This window comes from Microcebus murinus, chromosome 13, assembly GCF_040939455.1.
Source record: "Microcebus murinus isolate Inina chromosome 13, M.murinus_Inina_mat1.0, whole genome shotgun sequence".
Classification (NCBI taxonomy): Eukaryota; Metazoa; Chordata; class Mammalia; order Primates; family Cheirogaleidae; genus Microcebus; species Microcebus murinus.
This window is the reverse complement of record NC_134116.1, coordinates 3,050,466-3,073,402: the sequence shown is the minus strand read 5'-3', so window position 1 is coordinate 3,073,402 and position 22,937 is coordinate 3,050,466. Positions and strand designations below refer to the sequence as shown.

General features: G+C 38.2%; 1 protein-coding gene across 1 annotated transcript; it reads left to right on the top strand.

The window, feature by feature from the left end:
* Nucleotides 1–17,819: 17,819 nt before the first annotated feature.
* LOC105882200 (olfactory receptor 2T6-like) lies at nt 17,820–18,746 on the top strand. The gene has a single exon (XM_012784366.2). The coding sequence runs from the start codon at nt 17,820–17,822 to the stop codon at nt 18,744–18,746; it is 927 nt and encodes a 308-aa protein (XP_012639820.2).
* Nucleotides 18,747–22,937: the final 4,191 nt, after the last annotated feature.

Sequence of the window (22,937 nt, the reverse complement as noted above, 5' to 3'; positions counted from 1 at the left end):
TAAATAATGTCTCTTATTATTACATTAATTTATGTTTTCATAGATTTATGACTAATATGAACATATATATTTCTCTCTTATCTGTCACATATTATCTATCAATCATTTATCTATCAATCATCTACACATATATACCAGTCACAAATTCACTATATCATTTGTTCATTTTTCAGTTGGTTACTTTTATTTTTTAAACTATTTTTTCTTAATACTCAACTTTTGTTCATTAGATATCATGGGAAGATCTCTTAAAATATCATTTGTTTTCATCTTTTTATGGTATATATTATAAATTTAGGAGTATTTAATTTTATGTATTTAAAGTTATTCATATTTCTCTATGTAATTTGTGCTTTTTATTTTCTTTAAATTTTTAATTTTTCCCCAAAATATTCTCCAGTGAAATATTCTATTCAATGTTGATTTTTTCCCCAAATATATTGTCTTATTCCAATTATCCTGACCATGAGAAACACACGTGCACTCTAATGAAATAAGGTGTATGAAGCTATTATAATGAGGAAGACTCTGCACAAAGGAACAGTGCAGGATTTCACCAAAGGAAAAGATAGACTTACAAAAATTTAGGGAAGGGTGAAATTTCAGTGGAGTTTAAATAAAGCAATTACTTTGATAAACTCAAAGCCAAGCAGAGATCTGTCTAAAGGGGCTGACATCAGGTCTGGATTGCAAAGTCAACCCAAGATCTATTTCCTTGAAAATGACAAGGGAGAAGTGAATGTCATCTCTAGAAACTCCTGGATTAGAGATTGAAGCTGCTTCTCTGTGTCAGAATGACCAAGGTCCTCTAGAAAGGAGGAGACATTTCATTTCTAATGATGAAATCCCAATCAGCAAAGTGACTACAGGGGGCTGTTTTGAAACTTTATAGGTGTGGTGCATCTTCAGAACAAATAATGCTTCCTGTTAACTTCAAGGCTGGCTTTATTTGTGTTATCTCAGCCTCATGAATGGCAACAGGCTTTTATTTCCTTAATAGTTAGGACTATAATTTATCTGAATCAATGGCAGGAGGAAACATTTTCATATATTAATCTTTATTAAGAATAAATTGTGTCATATTTTATTGCTACTCTGTTAATCAATGTTTTGTGATAATATAATAATAGCCTATTATAATATAGGTTTCTCCATATCTGTGTGTGTCTAGGCTCTACATTAATACTTTTTTATTCTTTATTCTTTTTTAATGATACATACATAATATTTGTACATTTTTGTAGGGTACATGTGATATTTTGTTACATGTATAGAATGTGTAATGGTCAAGTCAAGGTATTTAGGATATCTATCACTTCAATTATTTATTATTTCTCTGTGTTAGAAAATTTCAAGTTCTCTCTTCTAGCTGTTTTGAAATATGAGGGGGATGAAGAGAGGCTTGTTAATGGGTACAAACATTCAGTTACATAGAAGAAATAAGTTTTTTATATTATTCCTTTTCCATCTTTTTTTTCCATGAATTCAGTGTTTTCCTTATTACTAGAGATTCATAGTTAACAACTGATATCTCTCAGGCTCAGTTGCCTTGTTTGTTCTTTCCCAAAATTGCCTTAGCTATTTGCGAGCTTTTTACCTTTAACCTTTAGTATTATATGACAAACCCACAGCCAACATTATACTGAATAGGAGAAAGTTATAAGCATTCCTCCTAAGAACTAGAACAAGACAAGGATGCCCACTTTCACCGTTACTATTCAACATAGCACTGGAAGTCCTAGACAGAGCAATCAGGCAAGAGTAAGGACATCTAAATTGGAAAAGAGGAAGTCATATTTTCTTTGTTTGCTGATGGTATGATCTTATATATAGAAAACCCTAAATACTCCACCAAAAGATTCCTAGATTTAATAAACAAATTCAGCAAATTCTCAGGTTATAAAATCAACATACAAAAATCAATAGCATTTTTATACACCAACAATGTCCAGCTGAGAACCAAATCAAAAAGTCAATTCCATTTACAATAGCTGCAAAAATCTGAAAATACCTAGGAATAAATTTAACCAAGGAGGTGAAAGATATCTACAAGGAGAACACTGCAAATCACTGATGAAAGAAATCATAGACTATATAAACAAATGGAAAAACATCCCAAGTTCATGGATTGGAAGAATCAATATTGTGAAAATGATTGCATTGCCCAGCAGAATCTACAGATCAAATATAGTTTTTATCAAAATACCAATGTCATTTTTCACAGAATTAGAATAAAGAATTCTAAAATTCATATGGAACAACAACAAAAAAAAAAACCCTGAAGCCAAAGCAATCCTAAGCAAAAAGAACAACAACAACAAAAAAAACAAAACTGGAGGCATCATACTACCTGACTTCAAATAATGCTATAAGGCTATAGTAACCAAAGCAGAATTGAACTGGCATGAAAGTAGATACATAGAACAATGGATCAGAATAGAGAATCCAGAAATAAAACTATATAAGTACAACCAACTGATCTTTGAAAAATAAGACAAAAACATACACTATTCAGTAAATGGTGCTGGGAAAATTGGATAGCCGTATGCAGAAGAATCAAACTGGATCCCTATCTTTCACCATATACAAAAATTAACTCAAGATGGATTAAAGACTTAAATTTAAGACCTGATACCATAAAAATACTAGAATAAAACCTAGGAAAAACTCTTCTGGACATTGGCCTAGGCAAACAATTTATGACTAAGACCCCAAAGCAAATGTAAAAAACCAAAAATAGACAAATGGTACCTAATCAAACTAAAAAAGTTCTGCACAGCAAAAGAACCAAAAGAATCAAAAGGGTAAAGCAAAAGAATCAAAAGGGTAAACAGAAAACATATACAAAGAAAAGAAATTTTCTCTGGATGCAAGAGACACCAATGACTAATAGCCACTGATGCTGAGAAGCAGATAATCTTCTGAATTTACACCTAGTTTAGACAACAATGCCATGGGTGTTTAGAAAATTAAACTCAATACATGAGTAGATTAATAAAATGTGGTATATGTATACCATGGAGTACTATTCAGCTATAAGAAACAATGGTGATATAGCACATCTTGTATATTCCTGGCTAGAGCTGGAACCCATTCTACTAAATGAAGTATCCCAAGACTGCAAAAACAAGCACCACATGTACTCACCAACAAATTGGTATTAACTAATCAACACCTAAGTGGACATATAGGAATCACATTTATCAGGTGTTGGACAGGTGGGAGGGCGGAGGAGGGGATAGGTATATATATATATATATATATATATATATATATATATACATATACATACACACACATAATGAGTGAGATGTGCACCATCTGGGGGATGGTCATGCTTGAAGCTCTGACTCGAGGGGAGGAGCAAGGACAATATACATAACCTTAACATTTGTACCTCCATAATGTGATGAAAAATAAATAAACTGTTACTGTGTAAGAAAGAAAAAAAAAAAAGAAAATTAAGCTCAAACAAAAATACACCAATCTCACTAAGCCTGTCCTCCCCTTACTAGATTTGTCTTGATGCAGTGGCCTGGGGTTTCAGGATTCATTTCTGGAAACTAGAAACTGATAAAAATTGTTTCCTTCAGTTAGAAAAATAAAACACTGTATATATAATAATATGAACAATCATAATGATGATGATAGCTAACTACTTGAAGTGTATTCACTCGTTGAATTCTCAACGAAAGCCTAACTTTTAGCTCCAATTAGCCATACACAGTTTTTATTTTGTTTACTAGTATGTCATTGGTCTCAATACAATGTCTGACACATAGTATACACACTTAAATACATTTGTGGAATGAATGATTTTTTTTCTGTCTGGATGAGTAACCTCTATTTCTTCATATAAAATAATCCTTTATCACATCTGATATCCGACCTACATTCACTCACTTCTTTTCCATAGTTGAATGAAGAATTAATCCCAGAACTCAAACAGTGATGTTCCTAGAGATAAACTGAGCATATCAGAAAATGCTAATGGATGCCAATATAATTTGAGTATGTCATGATCAAAGAAAATTCTAGTAGCCTCTTATCAATATCTATATCTATCTTGATTGTAGTTCCTTATTCCAATGGCTCACAAACATAAAAACTGAGTCAAAGTTCAGATTTTGATAATAAAAGTAACACTGGGGTGGAGTTGACATAGCTGTTTTAATAGTTTTACATACATGCTCACACATGTATATACCTGCATGCATACATGCACACGTATCTGTGAATCAAGAGAGAAGCCCCTCACCAGGGTGGTGAAATAGGCACTCTCCTGTACATTGCCAATAGGAAATAGTGAGATTCATCTTGAGGTTCATTTGGCAATATGGATTTCTGTCCCTTGACTTAGAAATTCCACTCCTTGAAAACTGTTCTAAAGAACTAGTTGTACATGGATATTTCTGCACAGAGTTTTCCATTGCACTGCTAACCATAATGGCCAAAACATGGAACCGAGCTACTAAACTAGTTAAAATTATTGTTTTTCTTTATTATATTAATAATTTCCCATGAAACTATTAAAATCAGGTTATAGAACTGAAAATGATTATGATAAATTGTGAAATTAAATAATGAAGTAAATATACTTAGTAATATGACCCAGATATCTAACTTTCATCTATTCATAAGCATATACTCCAAAATATAACACTAGTCTGTGGTGGAGGGACATGGCATTAATAATTTCATTACTTTCACTTACTCCACTTTCAGGTAGTCACACAGAAGTATTCATCCCAGACCTCTGAGACTGATATTGCCAGAGAGAAATTTAGCATAGTGAAGCTTTCCAACTGATTGTCATAATTTTTGTTTTGTATTAAAGTAATAACAATTTTCCATATTTTTGAAATCCTCTAAAATGGATTATTGCTTTCAAAAATAAATCAAATGCTTATTTTTCAAAATAAAAGTGGTATGTTTTTCATGAGATGAGAACCCCCAATATAGGATAAAGTACTTTTTCATCAACTTGATCTCTGATCATGTGTTCAAATGGGTTTTATATCAATAGTTTCCATAAATTGGACTTTATCATTAAACTCTTCAGCAGAAACCTGCCTCATATATTTTTCAGGAGATTGCTTAGTGCTTTTACTGAATTGGTGCTTACAAATGCTTTTTCAGTGCCATTTAGTTAATGAGTGATGTTTATTGGGAGCTGCTTCATTGAAAAGAAAAATAAAGGGGTTAGAGCTCATGACTGTTGCTAAAGTGAGAAATTAAATGACCACATGAAAAACTTCTCTCCCTTTGGCAATTTTCCCAATATTACTATTAATAATTTTCCCTCTAGGGGAAAAATGACAAAAGGAATCTGATGATAAAACATTCATTAAACAATTCTCAAGCTGTTAATTTATAAAAGAAAAAAAAAAACTGGAGAAAAGACAGCCCAATCATTTGTTTTAGAACACATTCTTTGCTTGCCATTTAGACATGTTGAGAAAAGTTTTCAGTATCAACCAGAGCCAGTTTAACTGATAATCCCCTCCAATTCTCAGAAGGAGTTTCCTCCGTGTGAAATCTCAGGATGGCTATGATGTCACTCTATAGGCTATTTAAACTCCCTTCTCCGGGGTCCCTGGCGCTGTGTGCTCCGAAGTGTGCCTGGTGCCCAAGCGTGAAATCCAGGGCTGCGGTTAAGCTTCATCTTCAAATACTTCTAATACTCTCGTTTGCTGATGTTTCGTGTCTTTCAATCTGGATCTCCTGTCACCCTTTCAGAGAAAGAAGGAGGCTAATATGAAGACAGAAAACAAGATCAAGGATATTTCCTTTAATCTCTTCAGTTCCTAAAATCTTACCGTTTGTGAAGTGGTACACAGCCAATTTTGCCTTTAACTGATACTGCTCTCTCTAGATACCTGGAAGTGATCCACTGTCATCAGCTGTGTCTCCGTTCACAGGGTGAGAAAGTCATTTGGCTCTCCTAGGTAATGTGTTTGAGTGGGAGGAGAATGGGTAAGGAAGGTTACTGATTTGAGATGATTCTGACATGTGTGCATATCCAGTTCCCACAAAAAATAAGTTTGAAGCACAGGCACTTAAGATTATAAAATAGTTAAATTGAATAGAATTGGAAAGTAGGGATTCTGGTGGATGTACGAGAAATTAGGATGCTTTACCTTAAAAAGATGGGATTGAAAATGAATGAAGCACAATCCAGGCATTCATAGGTTAATCATTTCAGCTGAACTGAATAAAAGCAAACACTAGACAAAAACCTCTTTGTCAAAGCTAAAAATAGGTTACTATTGAGCTATTACTGAGTACTTCCAAAGTATTCACTTAGCACATTTAAAGGTACATTTTTTAGGTAAAAGCAGAATATTTATAATAAATGGAGTCAGCAATTGGGCAGAAATAATTATGGAAACACTCAAGGAGGACTGCAAATTTTCTGTTGGTTCATCTATGAAACATCCACTTACTGATTAAAAAAAAACAAAAACAAAACATCACTTTGTTGTACAAATGTTTAGACTAGAAATAACCAAGTGATAAATCACATGCCAGCTTTTGGATAGAACCAGTCATTATTTTGTGGACTGCTTTTATTGATTGCTTTTTGTGACCCATTTTGGACACGCCAACAGGCAGTATCTGGAAGACAGGAACACCGCACTGTGGTGGAGGGTGTGGGCGGTCAGATGCCCACCAGGCTGTGTTGAAAGCACAAGCATAGCACACTCCATGAGTGTAGAAGGAGCCAAATGCCCTACACATTCCCATTGCCTTCTTGATTGCTATCATTAGCTTTCTTTCCCAGAGACCAGTTTTATTCATACTGAAGCGGTCTTCAAAGTTAGCACCTGGGTACACTGTGATATCATGGAGGATATCAAAGTAAGCATTTATATCATCTGTGCTCTCAAATTAATAGAAGGTTACAATGGGAAAATATTAAGTTTAGGAGTCATTACATTTTAGAAATAATAATCGATTGATGTATAGAGCACCTAAAACAAGCAATACTGAAGTAATGGCTGTGGACACACAGCCTGTGTCGAGGATGGCTCTGCCCCCAGCGGCTCCCCCATACTCGGGAAGGCAGGAGCGCGGCGACGGAAACATCAGGGACGCTGGCGCTGCGGCGCCACCAGCCGGGCCAGGGCGGCGCCACAAGCCGGGCCGGGATGGCGCCACCAGCCGGGGGGCCGGGGCGGCGGCACCACAAGCCGGGCCAGGGCGGCGCCACCAGCCGGGGGGGGGGGGGGCGGGGGCGGCGGCGGCGGCACCAGCCAGGCCCGGGGCGGCGCCACAAGCCGGGGCGGCGGCGCCCCAGGGAGGGCGGCGTGGGTCTCTCTGGTCAGAAGCTGACGTCGAGAGACACGTCGCCAGGGAAGTCTGAGAACCCGCAGGGTCCGGTACAGCGCGTGTGAAAACGCGTGTAACATAAAATTCACAGTATACAGCAAGTAAAATAAATCACCAGGTTCTGATTTACTCGCAATGCGTGATATTGCCTATGTCCTCACAATACAAATTATAAATGTTACCGTCATTCTTTAAACATATTTTTCAAACTACAAAGTAATATACATCTTTCTAAAGAGATTCAAACACTATACAAAAGTACTCTTAAGAAAATTGTGTTTATTTTTTACAGTAAAGTTTTTGAGTCACTTGGTCTCAAGATAGCGCATTTAAAAGTCTCGTTCGTTACAGAGGTGCAATTTTGTTGTCTCCATATGTGTTTTGTAAAGTCCATTCTTCCTACTTACTTGAATTTTAGTCTTTCTTGTGTGCAACATCCACATACAAGTTCTGTTTGGGGCTGTTTATTTCTAGATACTCTTCTCTTTAGGGGCTCCGCCTTGTTTTCTGCTCCGTCGTTCAGCCTCTTACTTCACACTGGCCCCTCAGAGGGCAAAGTCAAGTTTTAACATTTCTTTCCCCTAGATAATTAATACATGCTCATTCTTTCAGATCAAATTTAGAGTCATTTTTGCCAAGTTTCTATAGAAAAATTTTCTATTGGTATTTTTAGTAGGGCTACATTTTATTCGTTTTATAGTTTTTCTCCTAGTTTAGTACATTACCAGTTATTTTGTCACTTCTGTTGTTATTTAGAAATATTTTGTTGAAATTATGAACAGATATTTGCTGGCACGCGATGGGGCATTTGCGGGAAGTGTGTGAGGGCTGAGACGCGGGCTAACTACGCAGACCAAGAGAGGGGACTGGCGGAGACAGCCAGCCAGGCCGCGGCAGGGCCGCCCGCCATCCACACAGCGCCGGCCGCCCCTTCTCCCTTCGCAGAGCCCTTGGCGAATGGTAAGAAGGGGGTAGGAGGAAGTTTATATACACAGATCTGCAGGTGTGTCACTATTAATGTACTGCTGGGTTTAATAGTTAATGTTCATTTGGGAAGTATTCACATATAGATGTGAAACTGGTTTATAATTATGGAGTTTGCAGTGTTTTGGAGGCTATATAGGTTTATAATATAAATGTGAAATTAATTCCATATCTCCTAAATACTGTGAGAATTTAAAATTTTTTGACTCTTTGAAGATTTTCCTAGGATGCTTTCAGAACTAGGAATTTTGGGGGATCATACTCTATTAAAATTTTTAAATTTTTCCAAATTTAGAGGTCTTCTTTAGCAATTTGATTACATATATGTATATATGCATTATATCTATTTATAACTATATATGTATATAATATGTATACATGCACTCATATCCAAAAATATTTTTAAATCATTTTATTTGTTGAAATTTCAAATTGTTTTAATACAATATTGAAGTAACCTTCCATACTATAAATATTTTGCTACTCTTCTTATATCTGTGTTTAGACCATTTTCTTTTTTTTTTTTTCGGCATATTATGGGGGTACAGATTTTAAGGTTTCAATAAATGCTCATTCCCCCCTCCCCCACAAGTCTGAGTCTCCAGCATGACCATCCCCCAGATGGTGCACATCTCACTCATTATATATGTATATACCCGCCCCCCTCCCCCCTCCCACCTGCCCAATACCCTATTACTATAGTACCTATGTGTCCACTTAGGTGCTGCTCAGTTAATACCAATTTGCTGGTGAGTACATGTGGTGCTTGTTTTTCCATTCTTGGGAAACTTCACTTAATAGTACGGGTTCTAACCAGGAAAATATAAGATGTGCTATATCACCATTGTTTCTTACAGCTGAGTAGTACTCCATGGTATACATATACCACATTTTATTAATCCATTCTTGGATTGATGGGCACTTGGGCTGTTTCCACAGCCTTGCAATTATGAATTGTGCTGCTATAAACATTCGAGTGCAGGTGTCTTTTTTGTAGAGTGTCATTGGATCTTTTGGGTAGATGCCCAGCAATGGGATTGCTGGATCAAATGGTAGATTCACTTGTATCGCTTTAAGGTATCTCCATATTGCTTTCCACAGAGGTTGAACTAGTTTGCAGTCCCACCAGCAGTGTAGGAGTGTTCCTCTCTCTCCGCATTCATGCCAGCATTTATTGTTTGGAGACTTTTTGATAAAGGCCATGCTCACTGGAGTTAAGTGATATCTCATTGTGGTTTTGATTTGCATTTCCCTGATGATTAGAGATGTTGAGCATTTTTTCATATGTTTGTTGGCCATTCTTCTGTCTTCTTTAGAAAGGTTTCTGTTCAAGTCCTTTGCCCACTTTTTAATAGGGTTATTTGATTTTTTCTTGCTGATTTTCTTGAGTTCTAAGTATATTCTAGTTATCAGCCCCTTATTGGATGCGTAGGATGCAAAAATATTCTCCCATTCTGTAGGTTGTCTGTTTACTTTCATGACTATTTCTTTGGCTGTGCAGAAGCTTTGTAATTTGATCATGTCCCATTTATTTATTTTTGTTGCTGCTGTGATTGCCTTTGGGGACTTCTTCATAAACTCTTTGCCTAGGCCGATGTCTAGGAGAGTGTTTCCAACTTTTTCCTCTAGAATTCTAATAGTTTCATACCTTAGGTTTAAGTCTGTTATCCAGCGTGAGTTGATTTTTGTGAGAGGTGAAAGGTGTGGGTCCTGCTTTAGCCTTCTACAGGTGGCTATCCAGTTTTTCCAGCACCATTTATTGAAAAGGGATTATTTTACCCAGAGTATGTTTTTGTCTGCTTTGTCAAAGATTAGATGGCTATATGAGGATGGTTTTATATCAGGATTCTCACATCTGTTCAACTGGTCCATATTCCTATTTTTGTGCCAATACCAGATTGATTTACTTACTACAGCTTTGTAGTATAGTTTGATATCTGGCATATTAATGCCTCCCATTTTGTTTTGGTTGCCTAGAATTGCTTTTGATATTCGGGGTCTTCTTTGGTTCCATACGAAGCGTAAAATTACTTTTTCTATATCTGTGAAGAATGGTGATGGGATTTTAATAGGTATTGCATTGAATCTGTAGATCAGTTTGGGTAGTATAGAGATTTTAATGATGTTGAGTCTGCCAATCCACGAGCATGGTATGGATTTCCATCTGTTTACATCCTCTGCTATTTCCTTCCTCAGTGTTTCATAGTTCTCCCTGTAGAGATCTTTTACCTCCTTGGTTAAGTATATTCCTAGGTACTTTAATTTCTTTGTTGCTATTGTGAAGGGAATTGAGTCTTTGATTTGGTTCTCAATTAGATTGTTGTTGGTGTATATGAATGCCTCTGATTTCTGTGTATTGATTTTGTATCCTGAGACTTTACTGAATTCATTGATTAGTTCCAGGAGTTTCTTGGTTGAATCTTTGGGGTTTTCTAGATATAATATCATATCATCAGCAAACAGTGAAAGTTTGATCTCTTCTGCCCCTATTTGGATACCTTTAATTCCATTTTCCTGTCTGATTGCTGTAGCCAAGACTTCCAGCACTATGTTGAATAGAAGTGGAAATAGTGGGCAGCCTTTAGACCATTTTCTTATTCTTAGTGATGCCTTATGTCATTTTTCTTCCCCCACCTATTAGCATGGCCAGAGTAGGTGTATTTAGTTTTGATTTCAAAGAATCAACTCTTTAAATATCCAGTCTACTTATTTTAGCGTCTATGAATATCTATTTAAATCTTTCATATTCTCTTCCTCCTATTTAAATTCATTTTGAGGATTTTTTTAACTTATTTGATTCAACCTTTATTTATATCACATTTTTCTATGAAAATTACATTATGACATGCTATAAAATTTTGTTTGGGTACATCTTTGGCTATACCCCATAAGTTTCTAAAAATAATTTTTAATTTAATGCAAGTTTGAGCTTCCTTTGTCCTATGTAGTGTTTCAGGCATATGGTAAAGTATTTCAAATTCTCTGATTTAGACATAAACCTACATTATTTTAATGTTCCAATATACTTTTGTGAAAATATTAATACTTTTCCTATGGAAACCAACTGAATACATTAAGCACATAAAGCATTTCCATTTAAATTCAAATTATAGAATTAGTCCTTGTTTCATTTATAATATCACCTTAAGTTATAGTCTGTATATGCTTAAGTCATTATTTTTTTTCATCCTTTAATTCTATCTTTTCGTGTTATACTTTTTGGTTTTGCTTTCTTTAAGGAATAAACTCACATTTTAAAAAGTGGTGTTTATCCTGAATAATGTTTTAGCTATAATTAATATAGTTGTTTTCTATCTAATCTCATTATATGCTTTTAAAAAATCTTCTAGGCTGTTACATCTTTTTTCACAGTTTCAAGGATTTTAGAAGACACGCCTACCAGAATACATGCATATACACACTCATATACATGTATCTTTTTAACTCATTTTAATACTAGTTACTGATTTTTTTAGCAGTTTTAAAAATTATTCTTATAGTTGTCTTTGTGTCGGAGTCATAAGTAAAACTCTATATTTTCTGACTTATTTACTGGAAGAAAAATGTTATATTCTTAACTGTTGCATACATGTTTATTTATCATTGGTCCTTTTCACTATGTGTTCCACGAAAAATGGAACATTGTTGGTGGTATCTTTAGTTCCTAGAATAATGCCTAGTGAAGAGATGGATCACAGGAAATAGTTGAATGAATAAATAAATGAATGAATGAAAGCTGCATTCCATTACTTCCTAATTTTCCATTCTATTTAAATAGAATATATTGTTTATGTAGATTATTAACATTCCATTTTCAGACATTTTTTAAAAATCTATATTTATACATATGTATATTGTTAAGAATTATGTTGAATTCTATATAATTTTTCAATTATATTTACATTATTTTTAAACATATATATTTAAATAAATATATATTCAATATATATTAAAACATATATATTGAATGTTCACTAGTATAATATTATATAGATTTTCACTATTCTTTTTTTTTTATTTCAGCATATTATGGGAGTACAGTGTTTAGGTTACATATGTTGCCCTTCCCCCCCTCAGTCAGAGCTTCAAGCATGTCCATCCCCCAGATGGTGCGAATCACACTCATTATGTATGTGTATACACCCACCCTGAACTCCCTCCTCCCATCTGCCCAACACCTGATAGATGTTATTCCTATATGTGCACTTACATGTTGATCAGTTAAAACGAATTCGATGGTGAGTACATGCAGTTCTTATTTTCTTTTTTTTTTTTTGAGACAGAGTCTCGCTTTGTTGCCCAGGCTAGAGTGAGTGCCGTGGGGTCAGCCTCGCTCACAGCAACCTCAAACTCCTGGGCTCAAGGGATCCTCCTGCCTCAGCCTCCCAAGTAGCTGGGACTACAGGCATGCGCCACCATGCCCGGCTAGTTTTTTCTATATATATTAGTTGGCCAATTAATTTCTTTCTATTTATAGTAGAGATGGGGTCTCGCTCTTGCTCAGGCTGGTCTCGAACTCCTGACCTTGAGCAATCCGCCCGCCTCGGCCTCCCAGAGTGCTAGGATTACAGGCGTGAGCCACCGCGCCCGGCCAGTTCTTATTTTCTATTCTTGGAATACTTCACTTAGTAGAATGGGTTCCAGCTCTATCCAGGATAATACAAGAGGTACTAGATCACTGTTGTTTCTTATAGCTGAATAGTACTCCATTGTATACATATAATACATTTTATTAATCTACCCATGTATTGATAAGCACTTGGGTTGTTTCCATCTCTTTGCAGTTGTGAATTGTGATGCTATAAACATTCGAGTGCAGAAGTCTTTTTTATAGAATGTCTTTTGTTCTTTTGGGAAGATGCTCAGTAATGGGATTGCTGGATCAAATGGTAGATCTACTTGTATCTCTTAGAGGTATCTCCATATTGCTTTCCACAGAGGTTGCACTAATTTGCAGTCCCATCAGCAATGTATGAGTGTTTCTATCTCTCTGCATCCATGCCAACATTTATTGTTTTGGGGCTTTTTGATAAAGGCCATTCTCACTGGAGATAAGTGATATCTCATTGTGGGTTTGATTTCCATTTGCTAGATCATTAGAGATGTTGAGCATATTTTCATATGTTTGTTCGCCATAATTCTGTCTTCTTTTGAAAAGTTTCTGTTCATGTCCTTTGCCCACTTTTTGATAGGGTTGTGTTTGACTTTTTCTTGCTGATTTTCCTGAGTTCTAAATAGATTCTAGTTATCAGCCCTTTTTCAGATGTAGCATGTGAATATTTTCTGGAATTCTGTAGGTTGTATCTTTGCTCTCGTGGTAGTTTCTTTGGTTGTGCAGAAGCTTTTTAATTTGATCGGGTCCCATTTGTTTATTTTTCTAGTGCTGTGATTGCCTTTGGGGTCTTCTTCATAAATTCTTTGCCTAGGCCAATGTCTAGAAGAGTATTTTCAATGTTTTCCTCTGAAGTTCTTATAGTTTCATGCCTTAGGTTTAAGTCTGTTACCCAGTGTGAGTTGATTTTTGTGACAGGTGAAAGATGTGGGTCCTGTTTCAGTCTTCTACATGCTATCCAGTTTTCCCAGCACCATTTATTGAATAAGGATTCTTTTCCCTAGTGTATGTTTTTGTCTGCTTTGTCAAAGATTAGATGGCTATATGAGGATGGTTTTATATGTGGGTTCTCTGTTCTGTTCCATTGGTGTATGTCCCTGTTCTTGTGCCAATCTGAAGCTGTTTTAATTACTACAGCCTTGTAGTATACTTTGAAGTCTGATAAATTGATACCTACCATTTTATTCTTTTTGTCTAGGATTGTTATTCCTATACAGGGTCTTCTCTGGTTCCATATGAACCATAAAATTATTTTTTCTGTATCTGTGAAGAATGATGTTGCCTAGCCCAATTTTAATAGGGATTGCATTGAATCTGTAGATCACTTTGGGTAGTATAGACATTTTAACAATATTGATTCTGCCAATCCATGAGCATGGTATGGTTTTCCACCTGTTATATCCTCCGCTATTTCCTTCCTCAGTGTTTCATAGTTCTCCCTGTAGAGGTCTTTTGCCTCCTTAATTAAATATATTCCTAGGTACTTTATTTTCTTTGTTGTTATTGTAAAAAGTATTGAATCTTTGATTTGGTTATCATTTTGACTGTTATTAGTGTACATGAATGTGTCTGATTTGTGTGTATTGATTTTGTATCCTGACAATTTGCTGAATTTATTTATCCATTCCAGGAGTCTCTTGATTGAATCCTTGGGGTTTTCTAGATATAATATCATATCATCAGCAAAGAGTGAGAGGTTGATCTCTTCTGCCCCCTTTGGATGCCCTTAATTCCCCTCTCTTTTCTAATTTCTCTAGCAAGGACTTCCAGCACTATGTTGAATAGAAGTGGAGATTGTGGGCAACCTTGTCTGGTTCCAGTTCTAAGTAGGTGCTTTCAATTTTTCCCCATTCAGTATGATGTTGGCTGTGGGTTTGTCATATATGGCTTTTATCATTTTTAGGTAAGTCCCGTCTATGCCTATTTTTTTTTTATTTCGGCATATTATGGGGGTACAGATTTTAAGGTTTCAATAAATGCCCATTTCCCCCCCTCCCCCCAAAAGTCTGAGTCTCCATCATGACCATCCCCTAGATGGTGCACATCTCATTCATTATGTATGTATATACCCGCCCCCCTCCCACCTGCCCAATACCCTATTACTGTAGTACCTATGTGTCCACTTAGGTGCTACTCAGTTAATACCAGTTTGCTGGAGAATATATCTGGTGCTTGTTTTTCCATTCTTGGGATACTTCACTTAGTAGTATGGGTTCCAGCTCGAACCAGGAAAATATAAGATGTGCTATATCACCATTGTTTCTTAGAGCTGAGTAGTACTCCATGGTATACATATACCACATTTTATTAATCCATTCTTGGATTGATGGGCACTTGGGCTGTTTCCACAGCCTTGCAATTATGAATTGTGCTGCTATAAACATTCGAGTGCAGGTGTCTTTTTTGTAGAGTGTCATTGGATCTTTTGGGTAGATGCCCAGCAATGGGATTGCTGGATCAAATGGTAGATTCACTTGAATCGCTTTAAGGTATATGCCTATTTTGTTAATCGTTCTTATCATTAAAGGTTGTTGAATTTTGTCCAATGCTTTTTCTGCATCTATTGAGAGAATCATATGGTCTTTGTTTTTGCTTCCATTTATGTGGTGAATTACATTTATAGATTTGTGTATGTTGAACCATCCATGCATGTCTGGGATGAAGCCCACAAAAAGCTTTATGCACATAAACTGGAAAATGTGGAGAAAATGGAAAAATTTTTAGAAACATACAGCCTCCCTAGGCTCAGACAGGAAGAAATAGAATTACTGAATAGACCAATATCAAGTACTGGAATTGAAACAGCAATAAAAAACCTTCCTAAAAAGAAAAGTCCCAGACCAGATGGTTTCACACCCAAATTTTACGAGACCTACAAGGAAGAACTGGTGCCTATCCTACAGAAATTATTCCATAACATCAAGAAGGATGCAATCCTCCCCAAAACATTTTGTGAAGCCAACATATCCCTGATACCAAAACCAGGAAAGGACACAACAAAAAAAGAAAACTACAGACCAATATCCCTTATGAATATAGATGCAAAATTTCTCAAGAAAATCCTAGCAAACCGAATCAGTTTTTCACTCTTCTTAATTCTTTACTTTCCTGTGATATTCTTAAATAGAGGTCAGGGAACTGTCTTTAAGATTTTAAGTAATGTCCATTGAGACACACTGCTAACTAGTAATGGTGCCAGATCCCCAAACAAGCATTCTTAGCTCACATATTTAGGACTTGAGAGGCACCATAGAGAACTCTTACTCTAAAATGGTGTTCTTGGGTCTAGAAACTGACTGTCACTTCCATACAATTACTGTGGCATCATCTGCCTCTTTGTATGGTGCAATCCCTGAGTACACACAATAATGTTCAAAAATTCAAAAATTATATTGCCTTTTGAAGAATGCTGAAACTAATGAGGACTTCTTTAAAAAGGATTTTCTTATTTTTATTGTATATTCAAGATGTGACTTCACCACCCATGGTGTGGACGCTCCTCTACCATCTGAGACCTTGCGTGGCTTCCTGGTACCTTCAGACTTACAGAATCCTTCACACATTTCATGTGGTCTCCTTCTCTAGGGTTTATAACTAATTGATCCAGTTAGGAAGCTTCTGAGAGTGAAAGAGGGTGGGGAAAATATTAAAATAGATGGGACAGTAGGATAGAAGGCAGAACCTGGGCTACCCAACTGTAACCCAGATATAGGTTTTCCTCTTGGAAAGCCTTCAAGACCCACGAAAATGTAAAATAAAGCCTCCCCCACACATAAAAACCCACATTGCTTTAAATGCACAAAATGTACACTAAAAAGATCAGAGTAAATATGTTAAATGTTAAACAAACTTTTATACATTTTAAACTATAACTCAATTCTACTGATAACACTTAGAAAATAGTTTTGACCTCTTTACTCTGGTCCACATGCCTCAAAGAACTGACCACTGATACCTCACCGTCCCCCTAATTTACAAAGCTCTTCCTGAGCTGACTTTTGTTTCCTGACTGCTACAAGAGGTGTGTTTTAGGGGTGTTACATTTGCTATTCATTCCATAGGAACATCCTTTCCCCAATCTTCACATTGCTTGTCTTTGTTCATCTTTCAGTGTCTGTGTTAAAGTTTTCCTTAAAGCTCTTAAGGCATTACCTGGAACCGAGGTTCCCCTTTGTTACTTGTTTATCGTGCTTTTCCCACAGCTAGACTGTAAATCACAGGAGACCCAGTCTCCTTCGTTTATGACAGTACGCATAGAGCTGAGAACACCACACGGGACTCCATGAATAAAGATTTGGTGTGTGAATCCATGAGAAACTGACAACTGAGTGAAGGAAAATTAGGATGGTCAGTGATCAGATGAAGGATGCTGTGATCCTTTTATTGCTACAGTTCACCATTGTTTTCAGTTATGTCTACAATTTATGCTTATTTTTTATAAGAGACTGATCAGTTTTAAGATTATCATGAAAATTCCCAATTCCATCAAATGTCTTACTGAATTACCATATTTGGTCATTTGAATTGCTTGAATCAATTGTCTCGCAGTTGTACCCCATTTTAAATAAATGGAGCCAACTCTGAGTGAAGGGTCTCTCTAGGGCCTGGGTGTTCTGCAGTAGTAATTAAACTCCCTTAAACCAAGCACCAATTTCCAAATGTCCACTCATTCTCATGCCATGGGGACCTAGTTTTGGAATTGCTCTTCACCAAGATGAAATAGCCAGGAGATAAGAAGCTACTAATTCACTCTACCAAAAACTGTTTGATTTAGTAATATAATTTTAATTTTAAAAAGCACATACAGACATTTTTAAATGATTCATTTTTTTGTGTTATTTTCATTGACCCCATACATCCCTCCTTATGTCTCCAGGGCAAACTCAACCCCATGGATGAAGACAATAGGACTTTGTCCAGTGACTTCACGCTCACAGGGCTCTTCACTCCCAGCAATGCCTCAGGATTCCTTTTTGGTGCCATCTGTGCCGTCTTCTTCATGGCCATGATAGCTAATGGGGTCACGATCTTCCTGGTCCATGCAGACCCTCGCCTCCACACCCCCATGTACTTCCTCCTCAGCCACCTCTCCTTCATCGACGTGATGTACATCTCCACCATCGTGCCCAAGATGCTGGCTGATTATGTTGCGGGCAAGGGGACGATCTCCTTCGCCGCCTGTACAGCCCAGTACTTTCTCTACATGGGCTTTGTGGGGGCTGAATTCTTCCTCCTGGGGCTCATGGCCTACGACCGCTACGTGGCCATCTGCCACCCCCTCCGCTATCCTGTCCTCATGAGCCGGCGGGTCTGCTGGAGGATCTTGGCCTGCTCCTGGCTTGGTGGTGCTCTGGACAGTTTCCTCCTCACCCCCATCACCATGAGTCTCCCGTTCTGCGCCTCTCATGAGATCGATCACTTTTTCTGTGAGGCGCCCACCATGCTGAGGCTGGCCTGTGGGGACAAAGCTGCCTATGAAATGGTGATGTACGTGTGTTGTGTCATGATGCTGCTGATCCCCTTCTCCGTGGTGACTGCGTCCTACACCCGGATCCTCGTCACAGTGCAGCAGATGAAGTCGGCACAAGGGAGGCAGAAGGCCTTCGCCACCTGCTCATCACACGTGATCGTGGTAACTCTGTTCTATGGGGCTGCCCTGTACACGTACATGCTGCCCAGATCCTACCACACCCCGATCAAAGACAAGGTCTTCTCTGCCTTTTACACCATCCTCACCCCCCTGTTAAACCCTCTCATCTACAGTCTGAGGAACAGGGATGTGGTGGGGGCCTGGAGGAGGGCTATGGCAAGATGCTGAGGGGCCTGTGATGTGACAAGAAAAGAATCTGACAGGCTGAGACCCTGCACCTGTTCAGGGTGTATGGGAGTCCATCCTAGATAATACAGGTAGTTCTGGCAGCAACTGCCAATGCCACATCAAAATGTGAAACTACTATAATTTCACATACAGATAATTCACATACAGATAATTCCAGAGTTCCATAAACAGCACTCGTGTTTCTTCTTTCTTTGTTTCCACTGATTTCAATTCATCTCATGAATTGAAATGATTCATGTCATTGAATCACTTCTATGATTGCAATTCACGTATATGAATGTCCACAAATATCTGGCTATTATATACTCTGTCCATCTTCAATGACCTCATAAGAACTGGTGATTTTTAACTACATTATTTAAACAATCCATAGATAGACTTTATGGAATGTTTAGGAATGTCAACATTTGAAAGACTTTGAAGGAGAGTAAATTGTCTTAAATTTTAAAAGGGGTATCTATGTAGAGTCACACAAGGATTTAGAAAACCCTGATATCTCTTCTTTGAGTAACAACTGAAAACATTCCTCCTTTATCTAAATTTGGAGCTGGAAAAATCTGAATCATGTGTTTTATAGAAAGTCCAAGACTAAACCTCTATAGAGGAAGGATTCTGCAATGTTATTCTTTTATATGGCAAATAATTGTTGCATTGACAGAGACAGTAAAGGATAGTTGAGAAAGAAGTGCCCCCATTAACTAGAAATTTCTGTAATCATTTTCAGCCTCTTCTCCAATTCTTTAGGATTATTAGGCTTCTGGAATCTCCCTGTAGATATTAGTTTTGGTGGGGCTATTTCTACCAGTCTTTTTCTTCCAAAGACATTGTGGACAGTGCATTTTTCTTTCTTTTCAGCACTGGCTTTTGCATTGGATAAATGAGATGGAAATAACCAGACTTTAGTTTAAAAGTTAGAGCTGGAAAACTCTTTGTTAATGATGTAATGTCATTTCTTTTTAGGAAGCTGAGACCTGGAGAAAAATGGCCTAAATCATAGACTCAGCAGTAAAAACCAGGACCACATCCCAGATACTTTGGGTCACCTCTGCATGCTGCTATTTCAGGTTTTGTGCTTTTAACCACTTCGGTACCAGTGTCAACTATAGTGAACAGCCACAGATGAGTGCCCACAGCCCAGCGTCAACTATAGTCGATAGCCACAGATGAACGCTCACAGCGACTTTAGCCGACAGCTGTGATATGACTTTTCTAATTTTCCATTTATCAAAATAAAATTGTGAACATTTAAAAATAACATAATGAAAATATATATGTATATGTGACCAATTCTGATTTACATTACAAGTAAAGCTGCCTCTAAAGTAAAACAAGCTTTCAGTGCTTTCAAGCTTTCCTCATCACACAAGAGCAAAACGGATCCATCGTCAATGCACAGCACAAACTACCATGAGAACTGTGAGTGCTGGCTGTGGGCCAGGTTTCGCAACAGGTGAGCATGGTACCAAAGTGGTTAACAGTTTCACAGAACCACAGCTGGGTTCAGTTATGTTCTACTGCTCATAGATGTCAGAGGTGATAGGTGAATGAAACATAGCCAAACCTCCTATTGCACTGGAATATCTTTTGTGTGTTAGACAAAATTTAACCAAATACAACAGCCCTGTGTTACTGGGCTCCAACTTGAGCCACAGAGCAAGACCTTGTCTCTAAAATAATAGTAAAAATAATAACAAATAGAACAGCCCACCTTGGAACACTCTGAGTGTTCCAAGTGCTGACAAATTAATTGAGAAAGTTGATCTAGTGTTATCTAATTGAGCAGGGTTATCAGTTGTAGACCAGGGGCAGCTTTCCTGAGGTTCTCTAACCAGAGGTTCTCCTCTTCTTCAATCTTGTCAGATTGCCTTGGAAAATACCATGTGCCATATGATGTGACTAAGCATTTCCAACCCAGAAGATGTTGAGGTACAAAGGACACAATAAAGCAGAAGAGAAGAAAGGCAATTTATCCATGAAAACTGAAAATCAATTTTAGCACCACATAAAGACCATGTGAACTTCTGTCAAGCATGTGAGGCTCAATTTACTCTTTGGTAAAATTTGAGTCAATACAAATTTTTTTCCTTGTAAGATTTTAATGACAAAGTAAAATGATAAATGTAATAAAACTTTATAAATACTGGTCATTATTTTAGTTGTTCTTAACAGATGTGATTGCCTTTTATATTCATTTTAAAATAAAATACCTAGGAATACACTTAACCAAGGAGGTGAAAGTTCTCTACAAGGAGAACTATGAAACACTGAGGAAAGAATTTACAGCTGATACAAACAAGTGAAGAAAAATATTCAGGTCATGTATCAGTAGAATCAACATTGTTAAAATGAAAAAAATTGTTAAAATGTCCATACTGCCCAAAGTGATTTACAGATTCAGTGTAATCCCCATCAAAATGCCAATATCATATTTCAAAAATAATTGTATGCTTTGTGTGGAACCAAAAAATACCCTGAAGGGCCAAAGCAACCTTAAGCAAAAGGAACAAATCTGGGAGTATCACATTACCAGACTTCAAACTACACTACAAGGCTATAGTAACTGAAACAGCAGGGCAATTGGCACAAAAATAGAGACTAAGGCATGAAATTATAAGAAATATAGAAGAACATGTAGAAAAAATCTTCTAGATATCAGCCTAGGCAAAGAATTTATGAAAACCCCAATGGCAATCACAGCAACAACAAAAATTAATACATGGGACCTGATCAAATTAAAAAACTATTGCACAGCCAGGGAAACAATCAACAGAGATTGTTGTCAATAGACAAACTACAGAGTAGGAGAAAATATTTGCAAGCTTTATATCAGATAAAGGACTAATAACCAGAATCTATAAAGAACTCAAGCAAATCAGTAAAAAATAAATAAATAAAATAAACAACCCCAGGTGGAGCAAGATGGCGGACGAATAACACCGCCAGACAGAGTGTCTCTGCACAAAAGACAGATTCTAGCAGAAATTAGAGGAAAGAAGCAAGAAGACGAGCATACAGTGGACGAGGGCCGGAAGGAGGGGTACCTGAGACCCTGGGAGAATCCACAGGAGAAGGCTGCGGAGGAGAACTGGAGGCTAAGACCACCGGAGCAGCCCAGAGACCAGCGGCAAGGGTAGGTGGATTTCTGTTTCCCATCCTGTGCATTTGAGACTGCTGGTGGGCTCCCCAGCGGGTGGAGAGACCTGCGGACACCAGCCCAGAGACCAACGTCGCCAGCCAGCGGTGAGCCTGTAACAGACGTGGCACCAGGTTCCCAACTTCCTCCGGGCACATCCGTGTGCACAGAACCGAGCCGCGTGGCAGGCGCCATATTGCCTCCACCTCCCCTCCGCCGACCCTACCCGCGGCTGCCCAGAGAGACAATACAGCCACCAGCCGGAGGCACCTCCAGGGAACGGGACCTTCCCTTTTGGGACCCTACAGCTGACTCAGGGGAACTCAGACTGTGAGCTCCCTACCCGCCCGCCCTCCCAGGTGCTGCTGGCACAGTGTTCCCAGGAGAACGGTGCCGACTCAGAGGCTGAGAGACATACACTCAGCTTGGGCTCCCTGTGGGTGAATTGGGACCAGAAATCTCCCTGGTGGGGATACAGTTTGAACTCTGGGACCCAGAGGTCGGACCTGCAGACTAGATACCATGCACCGAGGGCAAGCATTGCCCGGGGCACAGAAGGGTTATACGTGAACAGCCTACTGAGGTGTGTGTGCCTCCAGGGGCAGATCGGCATCCTACAGGGCAACCCGCCTCCCAGGAGGAGGCCGTGCGCCCAACCCAGGTGGCGTTCCTGTGCAGGGAACCTCCCCGCAGGCATCACAATCCGGGGCGGCCTGGTGGCGTGTGGTCTGGCCTGCTGGCAGAGGCCCAGGAGTAGTTGCGGAGTTGGGGAGGGTGGAAAGAAGCGAGGCCCACTCCAGACTGTGGGTCTCAGACAGCACCACCCCCACACCCAGACTTTCTGGCTGAGCGGGACCATTCCACCCACGCCATGACAGCTTTTCCTGGAAGCAGAGAACAGAACTTTGACCCCTGCTAACGAAATTGGTGGTGCCTGAGGGCAGGCTTACCCAACCCAGCTCCGCCCAGAACAAGAGCTGACAACAGGACACTAAATCAACAGCATAGCCTGTTCCTCCAAGCAAACACCACCTATT